Raw genomic sequence first — 19,994 nt, 5'->3', positions numbered from 1 at the left:
ACCAACACTGCTTGTCACTGAAATCTGCTACCTACCGCCAACTCTTTATCAGGTGATGACTTGTTAATAATAGACATTCGCAAAACATTTGCCAACTGGACCAGAAACTCGAGTAGTGTTCACATAACCGTGTTTTATTTATTTATGTATTTGGTTGGTTGATTGTTTTTTAATGTCATGAATGACTGCTTTACTGGATTTCCGTGTGGGTGCTGGATTTAACATTTCTCAAAAATTGTATTCATGAACAACGGGATAATAAAAGTAGTTGTATGTTCACACCACACTAAATTCCACCTGACGAGTATTAACGTATTCCATCGGGAAAAAAATCAGTTAGCAGAGGATGGTTTCGATCCATCGACCTCTGGGTTATGGGCCCAGCACGCTTCCGCTGCGCCACTCTGCTCTGATACCGTAAAATATTCAATAACACTTTATAATATAATTCATAAGGATTTTTTTTTTGTAAATTTGAACTGGCCGACGACGTTAATTTCTAGCGCTGAAAATACGTTCAAGGAGTTTGAGAATTTTCAATGACTCCCAAAAAATGTATGTTTAAAAAAAAAGCCGACCACGAAGGGACTCGAACCCTCAATCTTCTGATCCGAAGTCAGACGCCTTATCCATTAGGCCACGCGGTCGTACGACGCAAACAGCACTAATTAACCCAAATGTACTAAACATCTATTCTCTGGCGCACGAAAAATATTGTAAAAGTATTAGCGTTTGACAATACTGTATGGATAAATGGATAATACGCGTACCGTGGCAAAGTCACGTCGCATTCTTAACCCAAAACCGTGTAAGATAACAATACAGTACTGTATAGCATTGCTTCTCAGCGACTACTTTAAGCTAACATTGAACAGTACGTACGCAGTATACTACCAGTACTTTAACTGCATATCACGCAGTCTTGTGGCAGTATTTTGGCGTCATTTGTCCAGTTTGGTCAGTCTTAAGCAGTGTAGATTGGCAAATTGATGAAACAAACAAAAAGTTATGCCAGGTCATGTACCAATGTTTAAACGTGAAGGCGTCTGAGCCACACGTCAGCTTCGATTCGTGTGGACCGAACTCGTTTCAATGAAGTTTAATTGTTTCGTCCCAAAGTACCGTATATTGGCACTATTTTGAATTGATAATAGTTGTTTTGAATCATAGATTTCGCGTATTTTATTAGCGATATTCCTTTTTCCCTTCAAGTTTATTTACGTTTTCATGTTGAATTAATCCACACTTTTATGCGGGTTGTTTTTCGAAATCTAAATTAATCGGAACGACTGGATGATTACATACAACAGTGTGCACTGGACAGGACAGTCTTGATATTCATAATAATTTAATTTACTGTGATTTTAACCACTTGGTAAATTAGGTAATTTGCCCATACAACGCAAAATGAAAATGATGTCAATCACTTCATAGAGGCAAATTCCCCCCTAAGATAATAAGAGGGTTATGAATGACATGTGTCTTCATGCAATACACAAATACCAAATGCAACACATTAACAAACCATGAATGCAGTGTAAGGCTTTATTATCATAGGTCATTGTTGAGACAGTGGTATGAAGCTGACAGGACAAATCTAAAAGGAGTCTCAGTAATAGTCATAGGCTAGTAAACATAAAGCAGTATTAGCAAAGTAGAATTAGTAGAAAATAAATACACTCATAAAATAAGTACACTTCCACAAGCAAAGAGGCACAAAACAATTCCAGATGAAACAAAAACATAAAAGTCGGTAGTTTGACATTCTAACTGGGTTAACAGTTTACTTAAAATGCACTTAATGCATCACAGTTATCCTATTTTATTGACTGAGGGATTTTCGTACGCTCTGATTTTCTCACCAGAATTCATTAAAACAAAATCCTGTTCTTCACAACTTCATGTTGTGGGTGACACATACGATGTGCCTGAGCCAAGTACAATTCTTTCAAGCTTGGTTTTGTGTTCAACATGGTAAAAATATTCATTAAAGTAAAGCTTTAAACTAGACGCAGGCAATCGTGATCCCAAAAAGGCATCCAATTCATGAAAAGGTTTTTCAAGGTTGGTTAGTGGGGTAGGCTAACATGCTCTCAACATGACTGAATGACTTGAGAGCGTGTAGGATAAACTGCTGGCTTCAACATGCCTATTATCAAATATGTTTTTAGAATAAAATCATATCAAAAGATGTTATGACGCCACATGATTCTTTTTTTAATGCCCAAACAAATCATGATGTTTCTATTTGTGGTGACCCTAAAGGGACAACCCAAAAGTCACAACATTACTTGAGCAAAGATTAAACGTGTTCACGACCAACCTGCACAGTAAATATGGTTCACTGGCCAATCGTAAGAACTTGACATTCAATATTCTTATAGTGATATCGTTATTTCCATTCAACTCCCACAAAGAAAAATTGAGATGTAAAACAAGTAATCTTATTCATACAAAAAATAAAAGTAATGGGAAAACTAGCACCGTAGGCTCAACATGAACCAATGTTATTTTTCCAGAAATTTTAAGAGATTCCTTTTTTTTTTCAAATACAACATGATTTAACATATCGCTGATATTTCCACATGCATTCACGTCGGTTACAGTATATAATGGTGAGCTTTCATGTTCTCGTGTACTATAGGATGTGGGGGAGCCTCAGTTCAGGTCATTTTGAAGATGAAGAATACATCATCGTGCGGCACTCGAAGGCATGCTCAGTTACCGCTATGCTCACCGCTTTCCATTTGATCGTTTTATACTTCAGAAGTGACTTTCAAACAAATATTTACTGCAATGTTAACTTTACTACTGCATTAACCCTTTCGGCTACAGTGGTTACTACAGTGGACAGCTTATCATGTTATCAGGTTACAGGGTGTATGAAATGGTTAATGTAGGTTAGTGACAGTACAGTCGTAAACGTGAATGTGTATTTAACTCATTCAGTACCAGCCAATTCTTTTTTTTTACCCTAAGTCTTGGAAAAATTGGAGAAAAAAAGTATCTGGGGTTGAACGTGTGGAGTGTGAAAAGACATAAATATTGGGAGTGAATGAGTTAATGTTGTTCATTTCTGGTTTTCTCTTTGACCTATTGTACTTATTAAGTGGCACAAGTATGCACAACAATTTAATTTGTGTTACTCACTCAATTTTGGGATGCATTGAGCAAAATGAGGAGTGTCACGGGCTGATCAACAGCCGAATCATTTTTTGGCGCAAATTCAGAATGAATGTAGATAGAGGATAACCCCCGTTTTTGCCATTTGAGTGGCTATTGGAACAAAATGCAAATTGTCCAAATTTTGTTGCCTATTCGTATTTCATTACAGTCGTCTGCTAACAGTAACAAACGAAGTGCTTCACTATTTTTTCCCTTTTTTTTAAAGGAATTTCTTTTCAGTCAAATTGAGTCATTCAGTCATGTTGAGAGCATTTTTGATGTGACTTCCCCTTTAATTGAAGACTATAAATTGTCCATAGGTGTGAATGTGAGTTTGAATTGTTTATCTGTACGTCGATTGACTGGCACCCTATCAAGGGTCTACCCCGGCTCTCGACAAAAGTAAACTGAGATAGGCTCCATCATCTGCAAGTGATTTGGATAATGGATGGATGAGTATTGTATTTTCCGCACTACAGTATAAGGCTGTTAGAGGAATCTATGAGCAAAATTGTATCATGTTTAAAGTTTCATTTAATTTGGGCACATCTAAATGTTTGGGTGCGTATCCAGCACCCCCAAATGCCTGTGCACAAAGGCCGGAGGACTGTTGAAGTCCACAATTAGCACGTCAATGCAGGTGGATTATCAGAGGAGAGAGGGCTAGACTCGGTCACAAAGGGGGAATGAATAATTCGGCAACAGCGGTTGAACAACAAAAGATGATTTGGAAACACCCGTCCCGCCCAGGCAACATTGGCCGTCTGCAAAATGTTGATTCAATGTAGACCCGACAGAAAGGTGCCAGCATACTGGTGGTTCAAAGCTTACACACAGGTAACCAATCACGACCGAGGGGCCAGACCGGGGTTGCGCCATGAAAATATCGGGGGCAGTGTTTTTCTTGTATTTTGCATACTAAGTGTAATCGCGGAGCAACTAAACCGTCGTTCGTTCTCAGAGATCCGCTTCCATCGATATTGAAGACAATTATCCCTGTGTGCCGAGTCATTTCTTTAACTTCTACTTCTACTGTCCGAGAAAACCTCTGACAAAGGCGCAACTAAAAGCATTACATTTTCAGAAAACTGCGCCCTATAATCCGATGCACCTTACAAATGGCGTTAGTTAGAGTCTCTTTATAGTCCTCATTTAGTTGTTTCCCTGTTGGAGTGCCATCTTGTGGTGATTATTAACAGGAACCAATTGTAACCTAACAGTCTTCTGCTCGACACTAATTGACATCTGCATTCGCCAACACACACTCCAACAGACAACTACTTTGTGAGCTCTGCGCAGCCATTATGAAGCAATGATAATACACCAAGCACAGTTAACTACTGTCGAAACGAAAGAAGGAGACAAGCAAGACTTCTACGGATATTTAGCCCCTTGAGGATAGGAGCCCACAAGGTTTATTGCGCCTTTTTGTTGAATCAATTGTCTTCATAACTTTTGTATTTCATGTATAATTTTGTAATGCCATTTGTGTTTACATGTTTCATGTCTGTGTTTGTGACCAGTTATGCATGGCTCGGCTCTATATAAATAAACTATATTATATTGTACTGTATTCTCTTTAGCGCAGTTCCATCTAGTGGATGCATAGCTCAACCGCAGGCAGCCGTTATTGGAGCTTCTATTTGACGCGCCTTATAATGCAGTGCGCCCTATATATGAACACAGTTTTGAAATAGGACATTCATTGAGGGTGCGCCTTATAATCCGAAGCACCTTATAGTGCAGAAAATACAGTATGACAATATGACTTGGTGCTTTGTGGATGTTTCCCAGCGCAGAAGCACTAAACATTGATATTGTACTACAACCGTCCTGTATAATGAGACACGTCACTATTTACTGGATTTGCTAGATTTGATGGATTTTGGAGATTTGGAAGCTTTAATATCCATCTTGGTCTTCTGGATCCGAGAGAATATCTCCTTGAAGAGCGCTTTGTACTCTGGAGCGTTCTGTCCCAGACGCTTATCAACTGCGTCCACTTGCTTGCCGATCATCTCGATGGCTTCTGGTGTGGAGGGGGACTGAGTCGGGGTCGGCGGAGGTGCAGGGACGTGGCCCACAGCACAGTCTTTCATGGAAGGGTCTCGGGAAACAGGTCGGGATGTCTGGACACCCGCGTGGCAAAGGCTTTCTTCGTGGCGCCTGCATTTTCCCAGCAGCTCCTCGTATTTTTCGAGTAATGCGTGGTACTGCTCATCGACCTCCCTGAGGATGGACATCCCTCTCTTCCTCACGCTGTTGGCGTGAAATGCGTAGCTTCCTCTCCTGCGGCCAGACGCATCCCGGGCGATGATGACGTTGAGTGCCGTGTCGCTACAGCTTTTCCTGACTGGGTTTGACTCTGGGAGAGCATCCCCGTCCACACCGGTGCCCCCCTCCGCCTTCTCCCTAACACCCCCTCCTGTATCGACAACATCTCCCTCCAGGAAGGTGTCGGTCTCCGGGGTGCTATTGAGGACCGTTTGGGTCAGAGTTACGCCGTCGTCTTCGTTTCCAAGAAGGAAAGTCCGAGTGCGACGTAGCTGCTGTAGCTCCTGCAGCTCCACTTCCAACTCCCGTACCCTTGCCTGGCAACGCTCGGCATCCTTGGATAAGAATCATAAAAAATCACATTGTAAGTTGGTGACTCATCGTAAAGAAATAGCGCAACAATCACCTGCACGCGTGTTTGCAGGCGGGAGAAGTCTGCAAGGAGATGGTTGCACTCCTTCTCCACACCCTCTCGGCGGCCCCGCTCTGTCCGGATGGCCGCTCGCAGAGCTGATATCGCCTCTCTCAGGTGCTTGTTCTCCTCTTCGAATGGCTGACGCTTCGGTTCCAAAGTAAAGCTTTCAGCCCTGCCCACCACAAATTCATCCTCGTACCTGAGACAATTTACAAAAACGAGCTTTGAAGGGGACATATTTGAGGGGAATTGCTTGCTTTGAGTATCTGGAGTGCCTGCCAACCCATCAAGTGTAAAATTAAAGATGTGAATCCTTCATCTGCCTATTTTGGGCAAGTTAATCTTTCAGAACAGCGGGGAGAATCACATTCTCCATTGAAATGAATGAAATGATTAGTGCAGTGCATCCTATGTGTGAAAACAGTTTTAAAATAGGCATCGAAGGTGCGGCTTATACTCTGAAGCGCCTTATAGTGCAAAAATACAGTAACTATAGCTTCCTCGAGTCACTGTTCTCAATTTTAATCACGGGCTCCTTCCTCACTTTTCTCATTTCTTTGACCGCACTCAAATTGAAAAAGCTGAAGGGAGGAGCTCATTGCTGCTAACAGACCACAGCGATTGCTAAAAATAACAGCATGCAACCATGTCAAGTCAATACTCAGAATGCCTTATGAGATAAACAACAATGATGAATTTGCAAATAAAGTTTCAACAAAATGTATTCATTTGGCAATGACTTTCACACATAGATGCTAATTGTTAGCTTGTGTGCCTCTGGTATTTCTCACTGTATGATATCATTAGGCTAGCTGACACTATCCATCCATCCATCAGCTACCGCTACCGGGGCCGGGTCGCGGGGGCAGCAGCTTTAGCAGGGAAGCCCAGACTTCTCCCTAGCTACTTCTTCCAGCTCTCCCCGGGGGATCCCGAGTCGTTCCCAGGCAAGCTGGGTGACATAGTCTCTCCAGCGTGTCCTGGGTCTTCCTCGGGGTCTCCTCCCGGTGGGACATGACCGGAACACCTCACCAGGGAGGCGCTCAGGAGGCATCCGAATCAGATGCCCAAGCCACCTCATCTGGCTCCTCTCGATGTGGAGGAGAAGCGGCTCGACTCCGAGCCCCTCTCGGATGACCGACCTTCTCACCTTATCTCTAAGGGAGAGCCTGGACACCCTGTGGAGAAAACTCATTTCGGCCGCTTGTAACCGGGATCTCGTTCTTTCGGTCACGACCCATAGCTCGTGACCATAGATGAGGGTTGGAACGTAGATCGACCGGTAAATTGAGAGCTTTGCCCTTTGGCTCAGCTCCTTCTTCACCACGACCGACCGATACAACGTCCGCATCACAGCAGACCGATCCGCCTGTCAATCTCTCGCTCCCTCCTGCCCCCACTCGTGAACAAGACCCCAAGATACTTGAACTCCTCCACTTGGGGCAAGATCTCCTCCCCGACCCGGAGGGGGCACTCCACCCTTTTCTGACTGAGGACCATGGTTTCAGATTTGGAGGTGCTGATCTTCATCCCAACCGCTTCACACTCGGCTGCGAAATGCTCCAGTGAGAGTTGGAGAGCCCTGTTTGAAGGAGCCAACAGCACCACATCATCTGCAAAAAGCAGGGATGTAATACTGAGGCCCCCAAAACGGACCCCCTCAACGCTTTGGCTGCGCCTAGAAATTCTGTCCATAAAGGTTATGAACAGAATCGGCGACAAAGGGCAGCCTTGGCGGAGTCCTACCCCCACTGGAAACGATTCTGACTTACTGCCGGCAATGCGAACCAAACTCTGACATCGGTGTTATAGTGACCGAACAGCTCGCATCAGGGGGTTCGGTACTCCATACCCACGAAGCACCCCCCACAGAACTCCCCGAGGGACACGGTCAAACGCCTTCTCCAAGTCCACAAAACACATGTAGACTGGTTGGACGAAAATCACACTGCTCCTCCTCAATCTGAGGCTCGACTTCCTGACGGACCCTCCTCTCCTGCACCCCTGAATAGACCTTACCAGGGAGGCTGAGGAGTGTGAGCCCGCTGTAGTTGAAACACACCCTCCGGTCCCCCTTTTTAAAAAGAGGGACTACCACCTCGGTCTGCCAATCCAGAGGCACTCTCCCTGTTGACCACGCAATGTTGCAGAGGCGTGTCAACCAGGACAGCCCCACAACATCCAGAGCCTTGAGGAACTCCGGGCGGATCTCATCCACCCCTGGGGCCTTGCCACTGTTGAGGAATGGGAGCTGTCAATTTGCTCTTGGCCCTTCCTTGGTTACAGATTCTTTTATCTCTCTATAAGGTGGAAGAAGACCCAACACCACGTAGTCTTTTCTTCAGTTTATCGCAACGCAACACGAATCGATTCGGGCTCCTGTGAGTCTCAGATTTCATCAGGAAGCCCCGAAGAAACACATTCATGAGATTATATAGAGACAATATGATAATGAGAGGCGGGGAGGTACGCCTCCCATGCAAATCCCGAAACAAAGAAAGTAACATGTCATCTGACCCGGTGTGGCCGGAGGAAGCCATGAGCGGTGAGGTGAGACCAGACCACCACTACCCCCCATTTGGTGCGATGGCAGGAACAAAGATACCGGAGATAACAGCTCCTCTAAAACATGTCCCGCGGAGGGGGGCCCCAGAAGTGGTGGGGGCCGAGGGCACTAAAGTTGATTGTAATAACATTGAGCAGGAAATACCTTCAACTGCATTTGTACATTGTTTCTTTCAGTGTCTGAACAAACAGGAAGGAACAACACCATAACCAAGTAAAAAGCAGAAATAAGGAAGATCAAGCAAAGTTCGATCTTGATATGATGACAAAGTATAGACCACTGCTGCTGGTCACAGATTTTGAGATTAGGGTTCCTCTTTGAGGGCACTTGAGAGCCTTCAGGGACTTTTATGAGGAAGTGGAGGCAATAAAAACCCTTGGGGGGCTGTTAATTAACCAAAGGGAGATGGGCTCTAAACTTCAAAGTACATCCTTTGTTTTAACTACTTCAGCAGATGTTCAGGAGAGAGACTAGTGTCAATAGTTCTCATACCAAGATGAAATTCAACAATGTTCTACTACTACTTCTAGCGGAATAATTCCTTAACACCACCGAGGAGCTTTCTAACCACATGGGTGACTTCAGCCACAGAGATAGGAGAGCCCCCCTCAGAGTCCCCAGGCTCTGCTTCCTCCAAGGAAGACGTGTTGATGGAGTTGAGGAGGTCTTCGAGGTACTCTGCACACCGGTTCACAACGTCCCGAGTCGAAGTCAGCAGCGCCTCATCCCCACTGTACACAGTGTTAATGGTGCACTGCTTCCCCCTCCTGAGACGTCGGATGGTGGACCAGAATTTCCTCGAAGCCGTCCGGAAGTCGGCTTCCATGTCCTCACCAAACTCTTCCCACGCTCAGGTTTTACCCTCGGCGACCACCGAAGCTGCGTTCCGCTTGGCCAGTCGATACCCGTCAGCTGCCTCTGGGGTCCCACAGGCCATAAAGGCTCGATAGGACTCCTTCTTCAGCTTGACGGCATCCCTTACTGCTGGTGTCCACCAGCGACTACGGGGGTTGCCGCCACGACAGGCACCAACCACCTTACGGCCACAACTCAGATTGGCCGCCTCAACAATAGAGGCACGGAACATGGTCCACTTGGGCTCAATGTCCCCTGCCTCCCCCGGAACATGGGAAAAGCTCTGTCGGAGGTGGGAATTGAAACTCCTTCTGACAGGGGATTCCGCCAGACGCTCCCAACAAACCCTCACGATACGTTTGGGACGGACCGGCATCTTCCCCCACCACCAGGTGGTGATCAGTTGACAGCTCCGCCCCTCTCTTCACCCGAGTGTCCAGAACATGCGGCCGCAAATCCGATGATACAACTACAAAGTCGATCATCGAACTGCGGCCTAGGGTGTCCTGGTGCCAAGTGCACATATGGACACCCTTATGTTTGAACAAGGTGTTCGTTATGGACAATCCGTGGCGAGCACAGAAGTCCAATAACAAAACACCACTCGAGTTCTGATCGGGGGGGGGGGGGGGCGTTCCTCCCAATCACGCCCCTCCAGGAATCATTGTCATTGCCCATGTGAGCATTGAAGTCCCCCAGCAGAACAAGGGAGTCCCCAGCAGGAGTACTCTCCAGCACACCATCCAATGACTCCAAAAAGGCTGACACTATGTCGTTGTTTTAAATATACATTGAATTGTTTTTGTTTTATGTTTAGTTTGACAGTTAGCTAAACTGGCCAAAAGCAGCACATTGCTTGTTTTTTGAAGAATATCTACTTATGTTATCTGCCAAACTGCTGCTGCTTGTTTTGAGACAGTTGAGTCACATACCACCACACAGATTCAAAATAAAAAAACACAAAAGTCCCTCCATAGTAGTGGCTTTGCGCACAGTAAGTAGAATTGAAGTGAGTTTAGTTGGATGTGCAGGTTCGTGTTAGCTAATAGTGTTAGCTTCTCAGAAGCCTCATAAATTGCTTGTTGAATTCGTCAATGCAGTGGACCTGCTGGGTGTGTTTACAATGTGCATGTGCTCCACATGAAGACTGTTTTATGTTAAATTGTATTATCTGTATTATTTTGGATTGTTGTCTGTGGACAGAACTTTGTTTTGGTTGTTTTGAAGTGATTCCTAAGTATAGCTGAATATGCTTTCATTCTTTTTAAGGGCGTGAACATGTTTTCCACACTCTGGGCTTGTCTTTTACAAGTAGAAGCAAGCAGATGGCCGCTGAGTCAGGCAGAATCAGAGCTCGCCCAACATGGGTCAGCCCGCTTACGAGTGCCTTGTCACAAAGGTCGGATTCGCCATAGGCCGAGCAGTACGGAGGACGGGAGGAGGGCTGATTTACTGATCAGGAGCAAGTCAAGGTATATGTTGTCAAGAATCACCAGACAGCAGAGGGACCACCATACCTGGGTGCTGTGCAAAGTTCCATCAAACAAGGGAAGGAGTGGATGGTCTTGCGTCGTTCCCTCTTTTCCCTTTTGACTCTCAGCTTTTCCACAGACCGCAACTGCTCCACCTGGCCCGAAAGGGACTCCACCTGATTCTGCAACGTCTCAATTGTCCCCGTTAACCTGATCCAAAATGCAGGACTTTTTTTTTTTAACAAAATGGTGCCACATTTGAGCGAGAGCGGAGGTTTTTACCTCTCTATCTTTTGCTGTGAGGCCTTGCTGTCAATCACGAGTGTTTGATTGGTGTGTTCAAGTTCTCTTGCGGTGCCATCCAGTTGCTCGTACACTTTGGCGTGCTGTTCATTCATGTCTCGAAGGACTTCCAGTTGTTTGGACAGGTACTGGGCAATAAACACATAAACACACATATTCTTGCCGATTAGGCTTAGTCCTGAATATACAGTATTATTGTATTTTTTTTTCTATGGTTCAGATTCCTGTCCCTGCGGTGATGGACACGATTTCAGCTGCCGTACACATGATTCACAAACAGTTATGGAGAAATAACTTTGGGGTGGAATTTCAAAATTAATCTAAGATGTGCAAAAACCTTCACAGGATTACTTTAGTTTCATCATTCATTGCTCATATTTTGGGCATGTGTACGTTCATTGCACTTTAGCATGTTGGTTCACAGAAATAAAGCCACAATAATTGCCAAAGAAAATGTTTTGGTTCTTGGCTTATTTTGATTCTCATTGTTACCACTTTATCTGTGCGTATTGCATAGTCCTAAATCAGCCTTCCTCAACTGACGGACCGCGATCCACGACCGGACCGCCGACCTCCTTTGTCCGGACCCTCTGCAAATTGTATAAAATACAATACAATACAATACAATACATGCTGATTTATATAGCGCTTTCACAACAGCGGCAGCTGTAACAAAGCGCTTTACAAAACAGTTAACATAAAGTAAAATAATAAACACAACACATAACATAAAACACGGACAGTCGTGCAGTTCTAACCACTTTTCCGTCACACGCTTTGTTGTTAAAATAATAAATTATAAAGTGACTTTTACGTTATACATTGTATATTTTTGGACTGTGCATCTGTGGACTAATCTGCGCATCACCGCGATCGCTTGTTAAAATTATCCGTTGTATTCTTTGCAAAAGGATATTTTTGTTGTCATGTTTAGTATTTATTTTGGTAAAATGAGTATTTTATTTTTGTTAAATTAAGGGAAAAAAGACAACTACTGTTGAACAAAGTTAAAGTAAAAATGTCTTATTTCCCTAAAAGGGCTACTTCTATTACTAAGCAGGCACAACTTACAAACTAACAAAATACAGGAATTCCTGTGCCTCAACACAATACCTTTCATTATTTGTTGTGTACAGGCAAAGTGAATAATTGTTATTTTCATGCACCCCATTATTGGTTGGTTGTGAGGTGTGTTGATTTGTATAAGCTTGGCTTGACCATACTAAATGGGCATGTAGTCCTGCTCCCCATGACCGCCGTGCATGGGACCGTACCTTCGTCTTATTAAAAAAAAAAAAAAGTGGACCTACAGCATTCCTATTTGAGAACCACTGTCCTAAGTAGATCAGAAAGTTATTGTTATTGGGTGGGAACCTTCGATGTCTATTTGGATCTAAAACTAGACTAAAACTTTCTGAGTATTTGTCGATGAAAACCTTTGTTCACACACAGACAAACAACCATCCGCACTCACACTCACACCCACAAACAATTTGGAGTGTTCAATCAGCCCGTCGTGCATGTTTTGGGGATGTGGGAGGAAACCGGAGTACCCGGAGAAAACCCACGCAGGCACGAGCAGAACATGCAAACTCCACACGGGGAGGTCGAACCCTGCACCACTGCACTGTGAGGTCGATGCACTTACTGTACTCATTTAATAAAAAAGATTTCATACAGTAAATCATCAAAAAATAAATTTGAAAAAAATACAGGCATATCGGCAGCCATATTGCGTAAAGATGTACATACGCTAGAGAAAAGGTTTCCCTGAATGTAGACAGAGAGAGATGAGTTGGTTCGATATCGACCAATACTACTGCCTTTTGTTCCCCCTTTTTTTTGGGCTAGTTTTTGTATTTCTCCGTTTTATTTATGACTTTAAATTTTTGAAATAAAAAAGATTCTTTTCCCTTCAATTCATTCATATGCTGACCTCTTCCTGCTTTGGGGTCCAACCACTTCCATAGCATAACACTATAATTGGCTGGCGCTTTGTCCAGGATTTACTACTCAGCCTCTCTCCCTAAATCAGTTGAGTCTCCGGATCACCCGCAACCCTAATGAAGATAAGCACTAATATGGATGGATACTTGGGGGGTGGGAGGATTTGAGGGACTCGCCCCCTGGTAGGGCAGTGACCCTATGTATGAAGACAGAGTTGCCAGTACTGTATCGCTATCTCTCCTACCTCAATTTCATGCACTTGCTCTTCATTGGTTATGTACATCTGCTGCAACGAATCCTCCAGCTCTTTGTTCCTCTCCAGCAATGTTTTTCCCAGCTCTGCAGCCAGGTGGAGGTCTAAAAAATGGGAAAGATGAAGGAAGTGTTGAATAAATAATGTGCGCACCGAGAAAGGGCACAGAAAGTGAGAATGGAATAGAGCGATAAAGGATGAAATGATGGAATATTAATAGAAAGTAGAGAAATTCAGGTCGAGAAAAATTATGGGATATGCAAGTGACAAAAAGGATTAGGTGAATAAATGGGGTGTTAAACTCCCGGGGAAAAAAAACAAAACAAAAAAAAACACTGCAGCTGCTCATTTTTATGAACTGCAGCCATGGTTGACAGCATATATTTTTTTCATCGTTCCAGGATGTCTTTGGGTTATTTTGGACAACACCTCAAAGATTATAGGACACTTTTCACATCCTGTTTCTTGTACAGTTGAACCGCTACTTATGAAATTACTGTAATTGGTTCTGGAAGAAATTTCTTAAATAGAAAATGTTGTAAGTTGAGACGCATTTTGCATGTAAATGCCCTTATCCGTTCGAAGCTCCACCCCAAATTTGGGCTCCTTCTACTGTTCGGCTAATGGGAAGTATAGATTTATGATAACTGGGGGTGTAGCTAGCAGAGCACTATAAAAGACAACCAAAAACATTTTCACTCAGGGATGCGGGAGTTCCTACACTACACTGTTGTGTATGTAACATATCGACACATCTCCAAACACAAATACCCACCACCGCACACTCAACAACTTAACGAGGCAATACAGAATGCCACTTATCAGAAGCTAACGCTTTTAGCGAACACTAATCTCTCTGAAAATGTTTCAAATGCTAACCATGTCAGGGTTTGGTGTGGTTATTTGGAAATTAGCAGCAGGCAGACTCACTCATAGAAAAAAATTTCAGTAATGGGGAGTTTGAACTGTTTAATTCCACACTTGAAGGACAAGTAGACATTCCAGAGTCTGTTTGTATACAACCCATTAAAAAGTACAAAGTCGGATCATAATCAGAAATGCAAAAATATAGTGATACAATCATCTCACCCAGAGGACTTTAAAAAATTACTAGAGCTGTCAAACGATTAAAATATTTAATCTAATTAAAAATGCAACTGTCATAATTAACTCAAATGAACTAAAAAATTAATTGTGATTACTCACACATTTATATCGTTTATGAATTTCCTTTTACATTTTTTGTCCTATTTTGTCCCCATTTTAATGCTCTCATCAACATGGAATCATGAATCAGTTTTCTATGTGCCAAATGCAAATATTTACTGAAATAACAATTTCGATTTTCAACTTTACGTGAACAATTTTTCACTTGGTGCAGTTATTCACACATAATCTCTCACACAATATTACTGTCCATCAATAACGGTGAAAAAATATTTTGTCACACAACAGCTGCTCTAACAGCTTTTTTTTATGAAATCAATACAGAGCAATATAACATTATAAAGTGCACATCTAAGGTACACTAGTACTCAGCCTATAGTGGATTTAAACCATGGTTGCATACTTCGTTTTTCTCAAGTTTGCTTTCAACACAGCAGTCTGTTTCTGTGTTTGTTGAAGAATAACGAGACACCGGACACCAGTGTTCATTATGTGGCGCTGTATTCGAAACTGCCGGCCGTACAAACAAGCACACGCACTTCCCCCGTGCTGCAGGGGCAAACCATTCTGGAAGGGGGGGCGGGGGGCAAACCATTCTGGAAGGGGGGGTCGGGGGGGGGTCACTCCCCGAACACAGTCAGGCTATGTTGATTGTGTTGGTCCTTCTTGCGCGGAAGTCTCTCTACGGTTTTGTGTAGACCTCATTTCGAATGACTACACTTGGTTCGATGACAACACTGGAGACGTTTTACTTTCGCTAGGTCGCTACCACCGTAGCGCACTGTCGCTGTCAGACGAACACAGTGAAGCTCCACCCGCTCTATTTATATGGACACAGACCACTGTAACCTTCCACACAAAATAGTTCCAAACAAGTAACAATCGCGTCAGTGGCATACATCGTATACCTGTATGATACAGAGAGAGAGAGAAGAACAGATAACTTTGGTCTTGTCAGTGGAGCAATATGGCAACTATTTAAAAGTAAACTTTCCATTCATAAACTCTAAGTATCACTTTTCGGTGTCTCGCGCTGCCGTGGCTGGCAAAACAGACATGGGCGTGGACTTCTGCAGCGCGCTTGTTGTTTTGTTTCTGGTGTATTTATAGAGCAACGTAACATCCGCTTGTGACGTGTGCCGCGTTAATCTCGCGAGAAAAAATGTAATCCCGTTAAAATTCATTTAAATGAATGCCAATAAAAACGCGCTAAACTGACAGCTCTAAAAATTACACAATGAAATCGGAATGATATAATACTTATTCCTCTCACAGCCCCCAAAAAAGGACATACTGTATTTGTAACTATAGTTTTGATTTAATCAGTAGTGTAGCCCTAAATTAATTTATTTTCGAAGCGCTTCAGCAATTCAAATTTGACAGCATTCCTACACAATTTCAAGACTACTTTAACTAGTTTTGCTCAAATAAAATCTGATATGCTAACTCTGCATTTGCTTCTATTTATTTCTTAAATACACAAAATTAAAAACAAAAAGCTACCTCAGACGAGCTCGCACCACAGCCGAGTCAACTAAGGGAGATCTAAACCAAACAAACAAAGAGGGTCTCAGCATCTATCAGTTCATTTGTAATTTCTCCTTTGCTTGACAGAGGCAAACAGCTGAAAGCATAAGAGCCAGAGAAAAAGGCGAAAAATGAAGCAGACCAATCAATACTAATAATTGCATTCGAAAACATTACAATCGATCCTTGCCACACACTCACGTCGGTTTGCTCCAAACAGGCCTGAAGCGGAAGCCACCACAGCTCAAAGAGTTACACATTACTGAATCATGCTGAAAATATTAATTTCCTGAACTTTTCCCTTCATTCTTCTGATTGAATAGCTGAATGAAAAACGATAACTCTGAATCGTGTGACACGCATAACATGTATTTCTATTCCCCTGTTGATTTCTTCCAAAAGCATTATTACTTTGGCGCTCGTGTCACCCCGGTGACTGGATTGTGGAAAACAGGACATCTTCTGTTCTTCCTATCTTGTGATTCAGGCATTCATTTTGTGTTATAGATGACAAGTAATTCTGTATATCTCCCCTGATAGTGATGTGTTGAAGCCCAGTACAGTGACATGTAGATGCTCTGTCCTTGCTCAAATGTAAACACTTAAACTGGAGCACTGAAAGAGCTTGGGAGGCCTCTTATTTGATTTCAACAAGTCCGTTTGGTAACGGCCAAGCATTTGCTTCCTGGAATTCAGCCAGTCGAGATTCTGGCAGAAACACACACACACACAGACACACACACACACACAATAGGCCCAAACAAAGATGCATGCTAACGTGGTCAAAGGACAGAACTGACAATGACTCTGTTCCATCACCTAGACACAGCACACTTTGACACACAGCCATTTTATCCCATGTGAGGCTTTTTGGCATCCGCTGATAGTCATTTTGGTGCATTGCACAGTTTCTGCATCAGCACTGGTTCACCTTCAGGAATATATTATTCTGATGATTTTGCACAGTGACTGAGCATGAAAGAGAGACTGGAAATTAGGTAAGTGGGGTTCAGCATCACAGCATGAAGCACTGGCATAGCCTTTTTAACCCTTTTAGGGACAGCACTTACGACAGTGGACAGATTCTCATGTTATCAGGTTACAGGGTTCATGAAAGGGTTAATATCACTGGTCAACAGCAGATTTTTATCAGAGATGGCTTTATGTGTCCCTCAACATGTTTTTGACTCTGACTTAAAAAATGTCTTGACTCTTTGAGCATATTAGGTCTTTCATATACTTCCATCGCATGAAAACTTGCACGAGACCGATTTTATGACCATGTACTGCAATTTATAGCTATGTTTCCAAAAAGAAAAAAAATCCACCTGTTGCTGAAACCAATCTTTAATTACTGGAATAAATATTACTAAATGTAGTACTTGTTCTTATATGATGTTTATTAATAAGACCTGATGTGCTGGAGAAAAATCAAGGGTAAGTTCGGAATCGACAACTTCGATTTAAACATTTAGGAAAAACATTTTAACCAGTTGTCTTTGGGAGAAGGAGTCCAAATTATTATTATTGTTGTTGTTATTATTATTATTATTATTATTATTCGTAGTAGTAGTAGTGGTAGTAGTAAGTTCACAAAATAAAGTTCCTTGTCCTTTATTTGCTTATGAGTGCCTTAGATTCTGTTGTCTTTAAATGCTCAATTTAAACCTTGTAAAGCACATTGAATTATCCATACACCCATGCATCCCTTCATCCATCCAGTTCTGATCCGCTTATCCTGACAAGATGCGCCGGGCGTGCTGGAGCCTATCCCAGGTGTCTTCGGGTAGTAGGCGGGGTTGCCAGGCAATCTCAAAATGTTGAATTATATTGTGTATGAAATGCGGTATATACAGAAAGCTTCTTTGCCGTGCCTTGAAGAGCACTCACACACAAAAATATTAAATGGAAAAAATATTCCGTGTTTGGTCACATCATTTTGGCTGCATTTTTAATGAGAAAAATGCACACAGGAACAAAAAAAATCATGGCAAATAAAAAGCGTGTGTCTTTTTCAGAAATAGTGGTCGCATTTGCACAGAATAAGTGCATTACACTATACAACACTGACCAATAGGCTGGACCCGTTGACATTCGGCAAAATGTCATTTGTTAACTGGTTAGCAGAACATGAGTTTATTATAAACTCATGTTCTGCTAACCAGTCGTCATCGAAATGTCAGATCTAAATCTACATTTCGAATAAAAAACACAAGATACTGAGACTGGCCACTTCCAGCAAAGCAAATGCTCTGCTTGGCAGACGTTCAATGCTTTGTTGTGGAGGGAGAAAAAAATACAGCCACGCACGCTGTCTGCTTTTGAGACATGTTTAGGGCTCAACTAAACAATACTAATTTTGACTACGCCACAAAAAAAAATTTGAATGCAAAAGTGATATTCCATTCGTGCACATGAAAGCCTTTGTATTGCGGGTGCCACTGAGAGATGCACACCGACCGGCGGCCGTTTCCTGCTGGGATGCTGCGGCCAAAGAGGAGGATCTTACCCTGCTCCAAGTCCCGCTGGTCGTACCAAGGCTCTTCCTCCTCGGTAACGAATTCGTCCATTGTTCCTGAGCTTAGCATCGATGAAGACCACGTTTCAAACAATAGAGACTACGACGAGATTCACAGAGGCCATTCAAGACATCAAGCCGGAGCTGCTTATTTCCTTCCTCTCTTCGCTATTTCCTTCCTCTCTTCGCTATTTCCTCCGTCACTCCTGCTCTCTCCCTCTCATCCCCCACAGCCCATCCCGTCTGCTGCTGCTGCAGAGACGTGGCAGTGATGTTGCAAGAGGAGCACTTCCTGTCATTGCGGTCAGGCCAGCCTCCACTTAGTTTTCGAATGTTTATACTCGGAATTACGGTAAGGCGCCGAGAACCTTGTGCAAAAGTACATTTCAAAAGCTTGAAATAAATATGGGGACGTCGATGCGGTTAAATTAAGTGGTAATTTAGGAATATTTTTTTGATCTCTCTCTGAAATTGTTGACATTGAAGGTCTTGCGTACATTTTAAAAATAGATTTTATTTTGAAATACAACATTAAATCTGACTACAACTTCCTGCCTGACATCCTGGGGCAGTCTCGCGTGTCCAGAAGTACTGTAAAATGTTTGTGTTGTTCGTGTGATAACAAGGGATTTTTTAATATCCCTCTGAAATCTAATTGGAATACAGTCAAACACATTTTCAAAAGACTCGTATTTTCAAACGCATCATCAGATCTGAGATATTAATATGGGAGGGTTTCGTTCTCTGTTCCTCAACAGTGTATGCTCGTGCGTGTGTGTAAGTGCATGTGTGTATACTTAGGCTGAACAATTAATCAAAATCAAATACACATTCAAATTCAAAGATACATGTTCTGGATAGTGCCTTGAACTCGATTAGGATGTGAGCCATTTGAAACAGTAAAGGGATGGGAAGCAGCCTGGAGAAGACCCACAAATACATAGACCGCAACCTTCAAAATGCTCCCTCCCCACCGACCTGGGGTCACTGTAGAGGATTAACAAAGGTTAATTAACAATTAATTAACAAAGGAGTTAATTTCGGGGTCGTCCTCTGTTTATGGCAATACTACCCTGAGGAAGTATACCAACAGTGGCGGTTCAAGATCAATTTCACTGAGTGGGCCTGGCTGGGGCCAGGGGTTTTGATAAAGGGGCACATTCAACCCGGGGCAAAAAAAGACACAGATTTGAAATCTTATTTGACTTTTTATTTCCATCAAACTCTTAAAACTTTGCAGACATAACATTACAGTGACCATGAAAAACAGTATAATAATCACAGTAATACTGAATTAAGTGCTGATAAAAGATTCATATGTGCAGATCTTTTGGAACAGTCGTAAACTGCCCTACTATTAGAGCAACTGTATTCTTCAATTTTGGTGATTTCTGGCAAACCAATCAATAAGTGATTCAAGATTCAGTGCTATCGACCTCCGAGGCTCAATGCTAAATACACCAAGCTTGCTTAATCTATCATCATTCATAGTGGACCTGAGGTATGTTTTTACAAGATTTAATGTGGAAAAA

At 42.8% G+C, this 19,994-nt stretch overlaps 1 protein-coding gene and 1 non-coding gene across 2 annotated transcripts; both read right to left on the bottom strand.

The window, feature by feature from the left end:
- Positions 1-574: 574 nt before the first annotated feature.
- On the bottom strand, positions 575-647 carry trnar-ucg (transfer RNA arginine (anticodon UCG)). Its single transcript has one exon. It is a non-coding gene; the product is annotated as a tRNA-Arg (tRNA).
- Positions 648-4,637: 3,990 nt separating this feature from the next.
- Positions 4,638-18,677, bottom strand: LOC127604179 (cerebellar degeneration-related protein 2-like). The gene is made up of 6 exons (XM_052071168.1): positions 18,454-18,677; positions 13,242-13,354; positions 11,030-11,178; positions 10,793-10,957; positions 5,846-6,053; positions 4,638-5,774 (listed from the first exon to the last, which is right to left on the bottom strand). The coding sequence occupies exons 1-6, from the start codon at positions 18,530-18,532 to the stop codon at positions 5,019-5,021; spliced, it is 1,470 nt and encodes a 489-aa protein (XP_051927128.1). The 5' UTR covers positions 18,533-18,677; the 3' UTR covers positions 4,638-5,018.
- Between the last annotated feature and the right edge of the window lie 1,317 nt (positions 18,678-19,994).

This window comes from Hippocampus zosterae, chromosome 7 (assembly GCF_025434085.1).
Source record: "Hippocampus zosterae strain Florida chromosome 7, ASM2543408v3, whole genome shotgun sequence".
Taxonomy (NCBI): Eukaryota; Metazoa; Chordata; class Actinopteri; order Syngnathiformes; family Syngnathidae; genus Hippocampus; species Hippocampus zosterae.
The sequence above is the reverse complement of the archived record's forward strand: the minus strand, read 5'-3'. Positions and strand labels throughout refer to the sequence as shown.